This window comes from Gobio gobio, assembly GCF_949357685.1.
Source record: "Gobio gobio genome assembly, chromosome: 2".
In the NCBI taxonomy this organism is placed as follows: Eukaryota; Metazoa; Chordata; class Actinopteri; order Cypriniformes; family Gobionidae; genus Gobio; species Gobio gobio.
In genome coordinates, this window is record NC_137098.1 from 26,785,158 (window position 1) to 26,802,713 (window position 17,556).

The window sequence follows — 17,556 nt, forward strand, 5'->3', positions numbered from 1 at the left end:
AGAATTTTAATTATTGGGCCCTAAAGCCCTCTCGGGGACAAATGTGGGCAAAATAATTTTTAAATAAATAAATAAAAAATACTTTCCTTAATCTGAGCGGTACAAGACTTGGCTACTTTTCCTAAGTTTGCCACCTGAACACACACACACACACACAAAATTGACTAGATTCTACAATGTTAAGTGCTTGAAAAAAAAACATAAGAATGAATGGGAAAAACTGTAATTCTGAGCATATTTTTTTTAATTTGTCCAATAAGAATCAATAAATCCAACACAATGCAGGTCATACATACACACAAATGATGGAGTGAGCCTATACAACATTCTAAATGTGGCAAACACTCACACTCGCGCACACACACACACATTCACAAAAGCATTGCATTGAAAGCCATTAAATGAGCCTATAATAAACAGTCACTCACACATACACAAACAAAGGAATTAAATGAGCCAATAACTGGGCAATTTAAAAAGAAAATTAACACACAAAAAAAGGTTAAAACATTGGTTTACAGAGTTCAGCCCATGTGCAGCCATTGAGTTCTATTGTCATCTAGTGGCTATTGATATTGTAGCTTTACAAACGAATTAATACCATCATAGGTCACCAAAGTCACCACATTTTTAGGTTTTGGCTGAGGTTAAAGAAATATTAAATATAACATAAAAATAAGCATATTTTACATAAAAAAATATGGTACTTTTAGAGGTAAATAAATTCATCAATACCCCAAAAATCACAAAAAAAAGGCATAAATTGATCTAATTTGTTTTATTCAAAGTGGTGATAACATTTATTTAAAAAAAAAAAAGTAGGATCACACCTAAGACCTTCTTGCCCAAAGGTGGGATTATGGGCTGTTATGTGAGGCAGGCTTGGGGGTTAAACCTTTGCCAGCTTTCACTCCAAAAAGATGATAGAAATTTGAAAATTTAAAAAAAAAACATTCTTAAAAAAAATTTAAGATTTAAACTTGAAAATATACAAAAAGTTTTAGGATTTTGATTAAACCAAAATTTACAGAATGACTAAACGAGTAAGAAATTCTGTACTATCTCTGAGTCACTAATATTATATATGTACATTTGTGACATTGATCAGGTGACTCCTTTGTACAAACAGTCAGATGTTCTTCCACTGAAGCACAAGATGCTCTTTGCATCATTCTCAAATCAACTTATGAAGTTCATGCAGCTGGAGTTCTGCTGCCATTAAAGCCAATGGGGGACAAATCAGATACTAAGACATCATTTTCAAATTAACAGTATTGAATGTTTTGTTGGTGGCCATATTTTCTAAATCGAAACATTTTGTCTGAAGAACCATCCTCTAAAATGTAAACCTTTGGCAGCAGTCACTCTAAAAACATAGAAATTAAAATATATCATCACATCAGACATTAACAAACTGACACCAACCTACATATTCTGTTCAGAAATGTTCTTTATTGTCAGCAAACTATATTTCAAAGATCCCTTATCATTTGCATGAGAGGTTTTGACAAAAAAAAATTGAAGCATAATTACTTTATAAATACTTTGATGGGGGAAAATGGAAGTATCAAATTAAAAAAGTCACAGCTTTTTTATTTGATGGCTGCATGAATGAGTTTTGTGCGTGTCTGCATGTGTCATTGTGCTTTCAGTTTTTCCCACTGCTCTGGTGTCAATGTTTTCTGCTCGAATGCATGGATCTCTTTCAGCTCCTCGGCAAGGCAATTATTCACCATCCTAACAACAAACATAAACACAGACATTTATAAAAACATTGCATGAGGTCAGTAAGTCTATTGATCCCAGCATGCCTGTTCCTCACAGCTTGTCTCCACAGCGCCATCCTCTCTAAAGACAATACTCTTCCACATGACTTGGTCCTGTAAAAAGACCCAGATCATTCTGCTAAGCCTGCACATCTGCGCCCGCGTCTCAGGCATTCTCAGCCAGCTGGGACTCTTATCAGCTGCGGATGACCTTTGCACAACACTCTTCACTGCATCCTTGATTCCATCAAACCACTTTTTCCTTTCATTTTTAGAATGTTCCGTATCAGCATGCCAATTGTGTTCTTAAATGGCAAAATCCATTACTTATATGAAATGCAACCAGCTTGCCACATAACAGTAAAGTGCACTGACTGATTAACATAAAAAGGGCCACATTTATTTCTCTATATATTATCAACAAATATCAACATAAACTGATTTTACATAAACTGTCCTTCTATATTGTGTTAAATTGACTGCACTGCAAATAACTTACTGTCTATTAAAAGGTGCAGTAAGTGATTTCTGAGGAACGCTGTTGAAAGTGGATCGGACTGAGCACCACAACACACTTATAGCCAATCAGCAGTAGGGCACGTATACACTCATGATGGGGGAGAAGATAGAGTGAGAAAGAGGGAGATATGAAGAAAAAGAGATGACAGAGATAGGTGTGGGCAATATACTGGTAGACACAATAAACCGGTAAAAATTTGTCAACCTGTAGAGATTTTGGACTATCGTGCTTACTAGGGATGGGTACCGAAAACCCAGTATTATATGAGCCCCGGTTAAATTATGAAAGGCCGCAGTATTGATAAGCTCCAACGCTATCGGTTCTGCTGTCGGTACTGGAGAAATTAAGACAATACACTTACTATTTATTATTGATATAGACATTATCTTGCAAATTCTATCTTAACAGCCGTTTCTAAATTAGATAATATTAAACCATTTGTCTGCGATGCATTTTTGCTATTCGCAATCCAGAAGAGAGAGAGCGAGCTCTCTCACGTGGAGCTACAACGCGACAGTCGCTGCTTAATGAGTGATGATGGCCAAGAGAACTAACAAAAATTTGTTTCTGCTTACACTTAAGGGCTGTGAAATTAATCTAATTTTATTTTCGATTTCGGCTTCCAAGGATTATAAAAAGAATATATGAGGTAAAACTATTATAAACTGGCCGAGTTCCGTCGAGCGCTACTTCCGTCCCTTCAAAGAGGTGTGCTGTCATTTCTCCCTAACCCTAAACTTAACGTCATAATCAGTGTTTGTTGTAAAATGCAGTCTTTACTGTTGCTAAATTGCGAGACGTGTTTGATAATAAAAAGAGCTATTAAATGCACAATAATCCACGCAAGAGACACTGTTTCCAACTTCAAGGCGGCTTATGTGTGTGTGTGCTGCAAAACAGACGTGCACATTATATTTTAGGCTTTGTGTGCACGTCTAAACATCAAATACACAACAAATAGCCTATGTCAAAATGAACGGCTTGGAGAGTATTCACTTAAACACAGTTTATATCTTAAATGGGCATAAATAGTTTGGATAAATGGTATAATATGATATTATTAGATCTGCACTCGATCTTAAAAGGGCAGCGTCTAATAAACCTGCTGACGATTGATCCATTCATTTAAATCAAAGAGCTCACAGCTCTAAAATGAATAACTTTAGCTTTAGTAATCGTTAATCTATCAATTTATACAGTGAAAACTATGCAGTGTTTTTAACATTTCATTACTTTATTAGATTTCTTTGTAGGCCAGTGTTTCCCCTACCATTGTTTTGGGGGGGCGGCCCGCCCTCCCAAAATGACCCCCCGCCCCCTCTGAATGAATGACAAAAAATATTTGTCATTACGGTCGACAATAAGAGTTGCCCGATGGTCCAGTGCAGCATTAAAGTGTCTCTCAGTTTGATACTCGCAAAGCACAGCAACAGCACACAAGCACGGCCATGCGTCTCACAACGCGCAAATATTCACACAAAATTATATAAAAATGCCTGTCTTGTTGAGTATCATTGTAAACATAGTCGGTAAGGTCTTTTAAATGAACGTAAACATTACATTTGCCAGTCACCGCCAGCATTTATGGTCATTTTCACAAGTTTTAAAGGAACACTCCACTTTTTTTGAAAATAGGCTCATTTTACAAGTCCCCTAGAGTTAAATAGTTGAGTTTTACCGTTTTTGAATCCATTCAGCCGATCTTTGTATCTGGCGGTAGCACTTTTAGCATAGCTTAGCATACATCATTGATTTTGATCAGTCCATTAGCATCTCATTCAAAAAATGACCAAAGACACTTTCAATATTTTTCCTATTTAAAACTTGACTCTTCTACAGTTACATCGTGTGCTAAGACCAACTGAAAATGAAAAGTTGCGATTTTCTACACTTATATGGCTAGGAACTACTTTCTCATTCCGGCGTAATAGTCGCGGATCTTCGTGGCCGTACCATGGCTGCAGCAGACTTAAAGACTTGGATTCCCATGCTAAACATGGACAAAGTTTTTTTTTTTTTTAAGTTGGACTTTTGATGGAGTATTTCTGTGCCAAAAATACTCCTTCAGGTTTCTCATAAGTTTCGGAAAGTTTTTTCCGAGTATGAGCCAAAGTGACGTCAACAAGGGCGGAATGTCCATGTACGGGCTCTTCTCCTGGAAGGGGCGCGCGCGACTAGAGCGAGAGAGCAAATGCATGCCCATTAATGCGCTGTGCTCGGCTTTAGGGTAGTCATCGGCTGCGCGCTGCAGTCTGAGGACTTCACGAAATCAACAATGTCACCAAAGAAGTGTGTTTTCGGTTTTCAGGGCAAGACAACCCTGCACAGCGTCCCAAAGAACCCAGCGTTAATGGGACAGTTGATGGAGTTTGTTTTTCCGGAGCACCAACGGAGTTGTGTAAGTGTTTTTGTTTGTACCCTGAATTTCGCCGACGATGGTTTATAAACAAGCCCCAGTTCAACTCCGGATTTGTAGCTCGTCTAATGCTGAAAGATGGAGCAGTCCCAGCGATTAAGGTTCACGGTCGTGCGTTGCAAGCCGGCGGTGAGTAAAACTGCTTCAAATGTTTTTGTGTCGTTCATTCAAATGCGCTACTATTCCATTTTTTTTCTATGTAAACACGCACTAGTCTGACGTGCAAAACCGTTCCGCTTGCTACTGCTAACATTAAATCGCATACAATAGTACATAAACCAAATCATGTCCTCATAAACCACGAGTAAACACACAAAAACGTTGTAAAACTCGCGCATGACAAGCCGCTAAGCAAGTATATAAGTTACAGTTACAGTACATACCATTGAGACGTCCTGCTGTAGTCGTCATTGCTGCTTGTCCTGTTCAATATCAGCCTCTAGATCTGATTCTGGATCATAAATGTATGGCTAAATCTGATTGATCTCTATAGTTTATTTAGGATAACGTTTTTTTCCACGTTTAAGGATGTCACAGCTTCCAGACGCTCTCAACGCAATAGCTGTGCGCGCTCGTGATTCTTTAGCTCCGCCCACACGATACGCCGCTCTGTTTTTTTTTTCCGGAAAGACTCTGTACACCGTATCTTTCTTTTATACATATAATAAAACTAAAGACTTTTCGGAGACATGAAGGATGCAATACTACTCTATAGGCACTCAAAATTGACCCTTTAAGGGCGTTTTCACACCTGAAAGTCCCCACCAAGGTCCGAACCGAAGTTCATGTTTTGATACTTTTTATACATTCGGTTAGTTTTGGTTTGGTTTCACATTGCAATTATGCAAGCGCACTAAAGAACTTTACATGACGCACTTGCGTCCACTCGTCATCATCTATGTGGGCGGCATCTGGACATTGATTGGTTTGTAAACGGACGTGCGTCTGACGTCAGCGTCTTTGACAAGAATGAAAGAACGGACGCATATCACCGCCACTATTGAACAGTGCGCAATGCTTGACAATTTTTTTATTCGTTACGTTTAAAAGTGGACATTTCAAGCTTTATATACACATATTTCTCATGTTTGTGAGGCAAGTAGCCTGCTGAGTTTCGGTTTATTTGAGACCCACTCCAGTTCATGTGTAAAGCATGTGATCGCTCCCGCGATTATTGTCTGCTATAGACTATTTGCTTCTTATTTATTAAATCCAGGCAATTATCTGATTAAAATTAAGATACAATTTATACAAAACAAAATTCCCATTAAAGAAATGCTTTCTAAGCAAAATCATACAAAATTTAGTTCAAAATTATTTCGTACTTTCTGTCTTCTGACATATTGCGCATATTTTCACTTTTCATAATCAATGTAGCCTAGATTGAATTTAAAAATAACATTACAATATTTAAACATAAACAGGAACTTCCTGTAAATGGTCTGAAAGTCCGAACCATACAGAAAATGCTTTCACACTAGAAACGAATCAAACCTTTGTTCAGTTTGATCCGGACCGAGACTACCTCTTTTCGTCGGACCAAATTTCGTCTGTTTGGTCCGGACCGTGGTACGGGGGAGGTTTCACACCTGCAATTTTGATTTGGACCAAACTGAAAAGTCCGAAAATCCGGACCAAACAAGGTAGGTGTGAAAACGCCCTAAGCCTCTGCTCATAGAGCGCATGAGAACTGAACTGAATGCTTTTTGCTGCCTAATTGGGCTTGAACAGTTAAATACACATACCTGTGTCTGTGTGTAAAAGTGACCACATATTTGCAAGTAAACAGAGTAATTTATGTCTTAAAGGTCCCATGGCATGGCATTTTTCTATTATTTTATAATGTTTCCTGAGGTGTACTTATATTGTTAGTATGACTTTTACATCATAAAATGTCATAATTTAGAAATAAAAGGCATTTTTTCTATACTGCTGTTTGCCCTGTGGCTGAATGCCCTGCTTAAAGAGGCGTGTCTGCTGTGAGACTTCAGTAAAAACGCCCACTGTTGTGATTGGCTGACATCTTTGCATTTTAAATGAGCGGAGGGGGCGTGGTTTAACGAGGTCTACGAGGCACGAGCAGGCACGAGCTGCTGCCAGAGAGACGGATGGACCTGAGTTCACTTCACATCAGTTCTCAGCATGTCTGAACTGTTGTAGTTACAGCATATACTTCAGGTTATTAGTCTATTTCTAGTCGGAGGGGCTGTCACTCATGTCAGAAAGTTAGTAACTTTAGTAAATTATGGATCAGCGCTGACTGGAGACGCGAACCGTTTAGAACGATTCAGTCCGATTTGGTGAACTGATTCGGTTCACTAAAAAGAACTGGTTCAAAAGAAAGATCGTTCGCGAACCGGACAACACTAATGTACCAGAGATGGAGCTCAGCGATTGCTAACAAAGTTATTTATAGTAACTACTGAGTTATGAGAGCGCTGTCAGTCAGCACGAGTTTATTGTGTTTGTATCTGAGAGTTCTGAATAAACACGAGTCCCAGTCACACCGAGTCCGTCTTCATCATTATTACCAACTTTGTAACACACGCAAAGTACCATTACAGCTGTCGAGATGAACGAGTTAAAAGTAAGTGTTGATAATAGCATTATTTTTTAAATAAAATAAAAGCGTCAACAGACACAACAGCAGTAATCGAATGTAATCCAGTTTATTGTGGGGCTAGGCTGGCTAGCCCGGATATGCTCACGCTTACCCCCCTTCTGCTTAATCTCGCGCCGCGTTTGGTGCCTCCGCTGTGGGCCAGATGCAGTACTGGGGGTCGGGGATGTTGAAGGCCGAGCTTCGGCGTGTGTGAGGTTTATCTCTAAAGATGTGGCTCTGCCGATGTTGAGCAGAAACTCATGACTGTATGCACATTTTAGAACCGATAGACGCGACGAGGACGTACAAAAACACTGACTCACAAGATAGAAAACACGAAAACACCGTTCTGTCGGGAGAGAGAGAAGCCGCATTGTGTGCACGAATAATAAATAATTAGCTACACATCAGAAATCACTGATCACAGATCAGAAGGAACTGAAAAAAGACTTCTGTTTTCATTTGTTCATCCAAACACAGAGAAACTGCCAGCATTCACTCGTTCACAAGCCATGATCTCTCCAGCGTTTGCATGGGCGTGCCAGATTCTCTGGGCGGAGGAAAGGGAGGGAACCGTTCCTGCTTGGACGTCAAACCAGGAGACTTCAGGATTGGCTAGTCTGGCCTGTCATTTTCTCAAAGGCAGAGAAAGACAGCCAGAACTCGGGTTTACACCGATCAACATTTCTATCCACTTGGGGACAATATTCAGGCTAGGGGAACTCATATTAATGTTGAAAAACCTCATAAAATGAAAACTTCATGCCATGGGACCTTTAAGTAAACATTATATGAGAAAAAAAACTGAGAAAATGAGAAAGAACTACGCACAAGTATAATGGGTCCGTGCAGTCAGTCTTAAAGTGACAGCATCCAAATTTACCTGCCATTGTTATGCTAATCAAAAAAAGAGAGGAAATTTCTCACTGCTCTTTATTGAATCACTTGTTAAGTTGAATAAGAATAAATGCATATTTAATTTACACAGTAAATACTAAAAAAAAATTATATATATATATATATACATTTGACTACTTTATACATTGTATGTAGTATTTCTCGTGCTTGAAGTTTTTTCAGGGTTTTTTCTCAGTTATTGATTTTCAGATTTCAAACTAAAATTGTTCAGCTTTTAACTAAAATTGTTCAGCTTAAAAAATAAATACTAATAATAAGAAAGGTGCCATATAGACGCATTTTCACTACTGGTTTCAGCCTTTTGTATTTTCTAGTATGGAACATAACTAATTCTCCAGTCCAAAGGAATCGTGTGCAGAAGAAGTAACTCACCTGTGTCTCTGCAACAATGGTTTCCCTTCAAACTGAGGGGATACTACAAGAACTTTAAAACTGGCAGCACATCTATTGGGAGACGTGTCTTCTACATCCTGAAAGAAAAACGGATTCTGATCAAGTTTAGGCATTTCCATGGGAAAAAGCAACTGCTGCCTGTTTAACATCGCACATGTATATTGTATGATCTGTAATTCATTCTGATTCCAACTTCATCTGGCTCTGCGGTTATTACATACCACGTGTATCGCACCAATCTCCGCGATCAGTTTTTCACGAATCAGATCTGGGGTGACAGACATAATTCACGGATAAAGTACAAGCTTTGGTGACGGCGACGTTTTTATAAACGCTGAGGTTATGTATTTTAACGTACAGTTGACAGCGTTATGCAGTAACTACCGGTATGCCTTATTAGTAAGGAGGAGCTTAGTAATAACAACCATTAGGGTTTGGAATGTTACAGAGGCCACGCCTCTTAAATAGTAGTGACCAATCCCTTTATCGAACTTTTTACCAAAGGCGTGAAAACTGACCAATCAGAGCAGAGAATTTGAGGTCCTTGTTGTTATCGGTGTTCCTTTCATTTACTTGATCGGAAAAGCCAAATCATTATTTTGGAAGATGATTCAACTAAATTAAATCTATATAGAGGGTTACATTTTTATTTTTAATAACCTTATTTATATAAAAAAATATTTAACTTAATATTGTATACGCTTAATAAGTGACTCGCATCGTATATTTGCTCAGGCCATACCCGGACATCTTTGACGGGATAGTTTGAAACGAAAGAGCCAACATACCAAAACAAATGAATGTTTTGATGATTCAAGTGAAGAAAAATAATCAGTTTGTAGTCTTTACAATTATGCCGTATTTATTGATTTTAAATAAAAATGTTCGATTATAGTATATAGTTATATCGCTCGAGATAAGGAACTCTTGAAAGGTGCTGTATAAATGGCGAAATATTAAATATTTTCAAGTGAATTGAACATATTACATATGAATGAGTAGGAAAGAATAGTCTCCACGTTACTAGCCCCTGCAAAGGTATTTGAGCTAACGTTACTGTAGAAAATAGGATGGTGGTAGAGGTGGAGAGTTTCTATGGCGTGTATATGCTGTACTGTACTAACCCGAAATTCAAGGGTCGAATATATATTGGCTTCACTGTGAACCCAGAGCGCCGTATCGGTCAACACAACGCAGGACGACACCGAGGAGGAGCCAAGAGAACCAGTGGCAGGGGGCCGTGGTGAGATATCAGCTGAAATTTTCATATGGAGAACAAATTACAGATCTCTAAACAAAGACCCCGGTGGTTCTGTAAATGTACGGTTTTTTTTATTCATTTTAAGGGAGATGGTTCTTATTATCCATGGCTTTCCATCTGATATTGCAGCTCTAAGGGTAAATATCATTTTCTGTTTTTGTGTTATATCTTGTCGTTCATTTCCCCTTTGTACAAAATTATCTTCTTTATATTTACTTTAATAATACTTTAATTAATACCTGTACTTTACCCAGATACTTCGAATAATAATGATTTATATTTTAAGAGCATAGCATGTAGTTAATCTGGATTGCATTCATACGGTGTACTCATTCATATAGAACAGGGTTTTTCAAACTGAGGTCCGGGGACCCCCAGGGGTCCTCGAGAAGATTCTAAGGGGTCCCCAGAAAATTTCAGAGAATAAAAAGACAAAGCAAAAATGGATTAAGTCTACCGAACATTCTAACTGTTTAATTTCTAAATGTTTCTCACCTTTCTTGCTGTATATATACAGTCAAACCAAAATGTATTCAGACACCTTCAACATTTTCTCACATTATTACAGTTTATTTGCTATAGTTTAGAAAATGAAATTAAATATGACAAAAACTTAGTTAAACTGCATCAGAACAAATTCATCTTGATAATGTCAGATAACTTTGATAGAAAGGTATGTAATGGATTACAATCAACCAATCAGCTGTCAGCAGTTAAATTTAAAGGATTAGTTCACTTAAAAATGAAAAGTTCCTGATGTTTTACTCAACCCCATCTCATCCAAGATGTTCATGTCTTTCTTTCTTCAGTTGAAAAGAAATTAAGTTTTTTGAGGAAAACATTCCAGGATTTTTCTCCTCACCACAGACTTCCATGGCAACCAAAATGTTGAAGGTCCAAATCAATGCAGTTTCAAAGCGCTTCGAAGGGCTTCAGAGGCTCTGTGCCATCCCAGACGAGGAATAGGGTCTTATCTAGCGAAACAATCGGTCATTTAAAAAAAAATTTTTTTTAAAAATGAATATACTTTTTAACCTAAATTGCTCATCTGGCGCTGCTCTGTGACGTGCCAAGGATTGCACAATCACTTCGGCAAGGTCACGTAGATGTAGGCAGAAGTACCGCCCCAAGCGAACATGCGAGGACTAATACAAATGCCCTTTACCAAAAAAAATCTTCAATTTCAAAATCGTCAGACATCGTTGTTTTACCTTTTTTTTTTTTGCTAAAGGGCGTTTGTATTAGTCTTCGCATGTGCGCTTTGTAAACAAGTGGGCGGTACTTCTGACTACGTCTAGTGTGACCTTTCCGACATTTTTTAAACAACCGATCGTTTCGTTAGATAAGACCCTATTCGGCGTCTGGGATCGCGCAGAGCCTCTGAAGTCCTTCGAAGCGCTTTGAAACTGCATTGATTTGGACCTTCAACATTTTGGTTGCCATGGAAGTCTGTGGTGAGGAGAAAAATCCTGGAATGTTTTCCTCAAAAAAAATTCATTTTGACTGAAGAAAGACATCTTGGATGAGATGGGGGTGAGTAAAATATCAGGAACTTTTAATTTTGAAGTGAACTAATCCTTTAAGTACACAATTAGATAATACCAATTTAGGTCAACCAATGACCAAGCAATGCTTCATTTTGTTCAGTCTGTGCATTAGCAATTAAAGAAAAACACTTAAGGTCAAAACATGGTCAGGTCAAAGTGTCTGAATAATTTTGGTCCCAAATTTTTATCAATTTTACTGGTAGTCCACTGTATGAAGAATGTTTGGGTATAATATGTCACAGTTTGCTTTATTTTGCTATCCTCACTTACATAAATGAACTATAGTGTCCTGTACCCACTAGTAAAAAATTATATCTGGGGTCTGAATTATTTTTGGTTTAACTATACCTTCCAGAATTGTATATGTTTGCTTTGTGTCTTCTCTTTATAGTCCCTTTATCTTGCTCACTGGGGTTGTAAGGCAGTATTCTAAATTCAGTATGCTAACTTACATTTATTGTGAAAGTTGCTTATTCAAATAAGTTCTTCAGGTTTATACAGCCAACATTAATTATAGCCAATTTAAGTTTGGGAAAAAATATGTTGCATTTATAATGTCACACTTACTATTTATCTAACAGTTTAAATGTTCTTCATACATAAAGATATATAGATGGATTTTAGGAAGGGGGGTCCCTCATAAAAGGTTCATCATATTTGGGGGTCTTTGGCATCATAAAGTTTGAAAACCCCTGAACATACTTTTTTTTAGCTCTGGAAATGTAAGTACTTATCATTCTTCCCTCGGGTCATTTTGACCAGAAACTTATTTAAAAAAAAAAAAATTTAAATTGTGTGATCATCAGAGTGGTCCAAGACCTTAGACTTTTGTCGCACTTGAACCACGAATACACACACACACACACACAAAAAGACTGGATTCAAGGAGTTTTGTGGTTGAAATTTTAAAAAGTAGCAAGTCCTTCCTTCCCCTTAGGAATGCTTCCCTATATATATATATATAATATCTGATCAAAGTACTCATAAAACAGTAAGACTATGCAAAAAGTACTCGGATGACCTACTATTTTGTGTGTGCATATGATATAAATATAAATATGATATAAATGAATATAAATATTATGTTATCCTTTGTTCATCTTTCCTCTGTTAGTTTGAGTGGGCTTGGCAGCATCCGCACATCTCTCGTCGTCTGTCCCATGTTGCCCGCCGCAGCCGTAAAGAATCCAGTTTGCAGTTCCACTGGCGTGTAGTGTCAAACATGTTGCGGGTGGCGCCATGGAATCGACTCCCCCTCACTGTGCGCTGGCTAAAGCAGGAGTACCGGATGGACTTTAGCCCTGTGCTGCAGCCTCCTCTGCACATTCCTCTAGCGTTTGGCGGTGTGCGTGCTAAGAGGAAACCGCAGCACGAGTGTGAGAGCCAAGAGGAGAGACAGGTGGAGCGGTGTGTGTTGTGTGGGGTTCTTGTTAAGGTAAGTTTCACTCTGCTTTCAAAGTAGTTTTGAGAAGCCAGATCAAAATCTTGCAGGAATAACTGTCTCAATCATTGGGTTTTTCTTTTTTTTTTTATGATTTCAGACTGTGGATAGACTATCGTGTCTCCACCCTTCCTGTCAAATGGTTTGTCATCTGATTTGCCTGGCTAAACACTTTCTGAAGGCAGACCCTTCCCACCTACTTCCTGTCGAGGGAAAGTGCCCTGGCTGTCATCACTCTGTGCTGTGGGGGAGTTTGATACGACATAAAAATGGCTGTTATGGTGATTTGGAAGAAATGACCTCGTCCTCATCTCAGGTCAGCTTTAATATGCTATCAGAGTGTATGTGTTGTCAATAAATTAAACAATTTTCATTAAAACCTCAACATCGATTGCCACCAGAGAGTTATTAGAAGCATATTTTCAGTTATTTTACAGAGATGTCATATGTAATAGTGATGCATGTTATTAAAGTGCCCCTATAGGGGCTTTCGCACCAGGTAGTTCTAGGAACTAGGAACTAACCACCAGGGTGGTTCCCAGAGAACTAAAAGGTAGGCGCATTTTCCTGGTTGCATTTGCACCGCCAGTAGAAGCTCTGGCGAACCTTTATTTTGACGCCGCTGCAAACGCCAGAGCCTGAGCACACACATTCTCCATCTTCATTAGTTTATGATCTGTTTAACAGTCCTGTCTAATACGTTATTAGATAGAACTATACAAAGAAAGTAGACAGTATATGAAAAAGTATTAGCTTTTGCCGTGTGGATGATGTCCAATGTCGCTAGCTTAGCTGAAATACATAATCATGTTTCGCTTGGTACCCTCAAAGTTATTTTGGATTTATATGAATGTAAAGGTTGAGATGTCCATCTATCACTGTTTTCCATGTTCGTAGAGTTAGTTTCTGGAGTAAATATATAGACTATAAACAGTATGTTTGCATGGCTTTTTAAAAAAATGGCGGGTGCTGGTGTTTCACGTGGGTTCGGCCAATCATCATACACTTACGTCAATGGTAGTTCATATTGTGCTGGGTTAGACCCTACTCTGAAATAGGAGCTAAATTAGTTCCCCCAAAAGGATTCCTAGAACTAAAATCACTGCTAGTTCCTGCGGGGCGGTTCCTACTTCCGCCATTAGTTCTAGGAACTATGAAAAGGTTCCTGCGGTGCGAAAGCCCCTTATTATGTTATTTTAAAGGTTTCTAATTTAGTTTTGAAGGTCTCCTACAACAGGTTTATATGTATCAAAGATAGAAAAAAACACTTGAATTTTCTCATAATGTACATTGCACTACCACATTGTGCAATGATTCTTAAACGCATCCAGATTCAGTCTCTCTAAATCCCACCTTTCCGCGAGCTACTCTGCTCTGATTGGCCAGTTAGCCCAGTCTGTTGTGATTGGTCTACTGCTTACAGTGCGTGTCGGTAACGCCCATTACCATTTCTGAACTTCAGCTCAAGAAGATTCCCAACGCTCAGTGATTGAACACACTGTAAAGACAGTAACTATGTTGTCAATTTTACCATATGAATCCGAGCGCGAGTCCGATGATGAAACATTGGAAGAACTAGTTATTCAACCTGAACCTCCATCGCAAGGACGACTTGATCAGGACGTTTCTCAGTGATGCGCTACTCAGTTTGACGTACATTATGTGAACTAATGTGAATAAGTTATTTGACATTAAAGTTTGTAAAACAAATTTTACTCTATCCTTTATCATTACTCTAAGTAGTAAAAGCGACATTACTGGACACAATCACACACACTGGCACACAGCTGATTAGCAGAACCTTTACAGTTCAAGGTCCTTTCACAATGGACGCGATTTTGACACGCAAATAATTTGCGCAATGGTTTTATTTTTTGATCAGCTGTTTGTGTAATGAGTGCTTCCACACAGAAAGGGCCTTAAGACTAGCCTGACAAGCCAGACCCACATCAAGATGGGTCTGGGAACACACCATTGGCAGGGCTCAATCCGAGGGGCGGGATAAACGGTTGTCTTTCAAATTCCCTCTGCACGCAATAGCGCTACAACCAACCAGAGCAACGAAGAAGGTGAAGCGGAGCTAGTTGATAGATTAAACTTTGGCCGTACTCTGCAAAATTCCGAACACATCTTCCTTTTTTAAGAATGACTTCAGTCCCGTTCCTTGTTCTTTTCTCAAAGAAAAGCTTAACTCCAAGCCTTTCAAAGCCGATTCAAAAGACCGCTGTTCGCCAGCTTCTTTTCTTTCAAGTAGCACACGGAACCGCCGCAAGTCTGCCGTCATTATGTTAAGCCCGCCCACTATACACAATGTGATTGGCCTGACTAGAGTTTGGTTTTTCCAGCTCGCAAGCCAACGGAGAGTTGCTAGATGCCCTGGCTGCAAATTATATTTGCTGCCGCTAGGGTGCGTCTAGATTTCTAGGCTACCTTAATACAATAATAACGCGAGTTAGCTGGAAACCTACACAATATAAAACACAAAACTACCTATTTTAAAGAAAATATATACATCAATAATTATTCATACTTACAGGTTCTGATTTTGAGGAGCAAGTTGTTCCAAATAAATTGGGTACTGTCCAATCTTTAATGTACAAGCATTTTTTAAATCGTATTTAGACCTCGTGGAGATTTTGAGAAGCAGTCTTTCCCCAACTGATATTGTTCACTTAAAGCATAACCGACTGTGTTTATATGAATACTCGTTAAGACGGCCATTTTGACATAATTGTGTGTGTATTTGACAGTTCGAGTGTATAACAAAGCACAAAACAGAACTGAAGGGATCACACACTTTCAGAGAGGTGGCTTGTGCGCACATCTCGGTGCGTGTGTCAGACAGCGTGAGACTGCAAGGAGTTGTTTTTGGCAAGTTATTGCGTTTAATAACTCTTTTTAACGCCAAGCAAGTCACATAAGTAACAGTCGTCTGCCCTGTCTATTCTCTGCTATATGCGTCAACCTAAAACGTACACTTTTCACAATGTTGAAGTAGCCTATTAAAATCATTCAGATATTGCGTGCCGTTGCGATATGCAGTTCGCGATATGAACATTTGCGATATTTCGATAATTCCGATATATTGCGCAGCCCTAATTCACAGACAGCTATATTACACACTGCATGAAAGGTAATATTTGAAAAAGCATAATAGGGGCACTTTAAAAACTAGTTAAGAGTCTGTGAAAGTTGCAGCTTTTAGTAAGACAAGTTAAAGAACTGAGATGTCCCAATGATTTCATTAAAGAACTCAATAATTGTTTTTATTCTTTTAAACAGAGTCATTGGACGGATGAACTACAGTTGTGAAGAAAATGTGATACAGTAGTTTCTGCATTTTAAGAAGTTATCATTGGACTGGAGAGTCTGAACTGACTCCGAATGCACAAAGATTCACAAAATGAGATGAAGCATTTAACTCAGGTGACCTTTTGACCTTCAGACACATTTTAAAATATGAAGTAAAACATTTTAATTCAAAAATTGTAATTGTTAAAACATTGTGTGAAAGCTCAGTCAAGGCGAGAATAATGACTGAATGACTAAAAATGTTTTTAAAACTGTGACAAAAGTTTTTAAATGTGGTTATTTTTTATCTGAAATCATGTGTGGTCATATTTATTGGACAATAAATCAGTGAATTTATGTTTTAGTGTTTTTTTTTTCCCTTGGTTGCAATGTTGAATTATCACTTACAAACAAATGTTCTATTTGTATGTTTACACATAGATGGAAACAGATGAACATTAGTAAGAATCTATAAACCGTGAGGATTATTGATGCAACGAATAAAGGCTGAAGAGTGTAAACACTGCAGCTCAGTGGCTTTTTATTATTGCTTGGTTTGATCAAGTAGTTTGACAACTAATAGTGAGTTTAAAACGGGATTACCTGTGCAAACAAGGAGGATGTTTGAAAGCAGTCATAACAGTTCTCCTAATTATTATAATTTTTTTTGCAATACTGATCAGTGCCATTGGTGGGGCAGAAGGTCTTACTGGAACAATAATAATTTAATGATATCTGTTAAAACATTCAATTGACAAGGTGATTAAATTCAAAGGGTTTTATATACAGTATTGTAGGTAGGAAATAAAACATTTCATACTGTATGTAAATTAAAATGTATACAAATGAAATGATCAAAAGTGATGGAATATTAGAAACAGATGATGTTAAACTAAATATGTTTCATAAAATATTGAGGGTAAACACAGTAATTGTTGGTTAAAGTTATTTTTAAAAATAATGTTACAACATTACATTACTTTCTAAAAAAAAAAAAAAATTGTACTGCTACTTTTTATGGAAAGTAATTGAAAGTAAATGACTTTTGAGTTACTTTTTCCTCATCTGTGCTGGGCTTACTTGATTGCAAATGCAAATTCACGCCTGTACAGTAGAGGGAGCAGCTCAAACAAACCTTTCAGATGTGCTGCCATTTTGTATTGCAGAAGAATAGGACACATGAGAAGAAAGTTCAACACTTACTTATGCAAAAAAAGAAAACAAAGTGATGTTTATCTAAAGTCATTTTTGCTTATTAGTATGATTGAATGGAATCATCTAAGGTCAGCAGCAAAGACTTAAATACATAAAATGCATCAAGTACATGTGTATTATTTAACATATTTAATTACTGCCAGTTTGCATTTCACTGTTTTTATTCATTTTGAGGAATACTGAATC

At 37.9% G+C, this 17,556-nt stretch overlaps 2 protein-coding genes across 2 annotated transcripts; one reads left to right on the top strand and one right to left on the bottom strand.

The window, feature by feature from the left end:
- Positions 1–226: 226 nt before the first annotated feature.
- LOC307121075 (bolA-like protein 2) lies at positions 227–9,075 on the bottom strand. The gene is made up of 3 exons (XM_079808489.1): positions 8,837–9,075; positions 8,595–8,692; positions 227–1,737 (listed from the first exon to the last, which is right to left on the bottom strand). Exons 1-3 carry the CDS (start codon positions 8,897–8,899, stop codon positions 1,638–1,640), a joined length of 261 nt encoding a protein of 86 aa, XP_079664615.1. The 5' UTR covers positions 8,900–9,075; the 3' UTR covers positions 227–1,637.
- Positions 9,076–9,141: 66 nt separating this feature from the next.
- Positions 9,142–16,822, top strand: slx1b (SLX1 homolog B, structure-specific endonuclease subunit). Its single transcript, XM_079808500.1, has 5 exons — positions 9,142–9,858; positions 9,962–10,013; positions 12,538–12,858; positions 12,965–13,180; positions 16,147–16,822. The coding sequence occupies exons 1-5, from the start codon at positions 9,686–9,688 to the stop codon at positions 16,174–16,176; spliced, it is 792 nt and encodes a 263-aa protein (XP_079664626.1). The 5' UTR covers positions 9,142–9,685; the 3' UTR covers positions 16,177–16,822.
- Positions 16,823–17,556: the final 734 nt, after the last annotated feature.

Excerpts from the sequence above, each read along its gene's own strand:
- LOC307121075 (XM_079808489.1), bottom strand. The coding sequence starts at position 8,899 with ATGTCTGTCACCCCAGATCTGATTCGTGAAAAACTGATCGCGGAGATT. Across the intron at positions 8,693-8,836 it reads AGATTGGTGCGATACACGTG|GATGTAGAAGACACGTCTCC; the intron begins GTATGTAATAAC and ends TTTTTCTTTCAG. Across the intron at positions 1,738-8,594 it reads CCATTGTTGCAGAGACACAG|GATGGTGAATAATTGCCTTG; the intron begins GTGAGTTACTTC and ends GTTTGTTGTTAG.
- slx1b (XM_079808500.1), top strand. The coding sequence starts at position 9,686 with ATGGTGGTAGAGGTGGAGAGTTTCTATGGCGTGTATATGCTGTACTGT. Across the intron at positions 9,859-9,961 it reads ACCAGTGGCAGGGGGCCGTG|GGAGATGGTTCTTATTATCC; the intron begins GTGAGATATCAG and ends ATTCATTTTAAG. Across the intron at positions 12,859-12,964 it reads TGTGTGGGGTTCTTGTTAAG|ACTGTGGATAGACTATCGTG; the intron begins GTAAGTTTCACT and ends TTATGATTTCAG.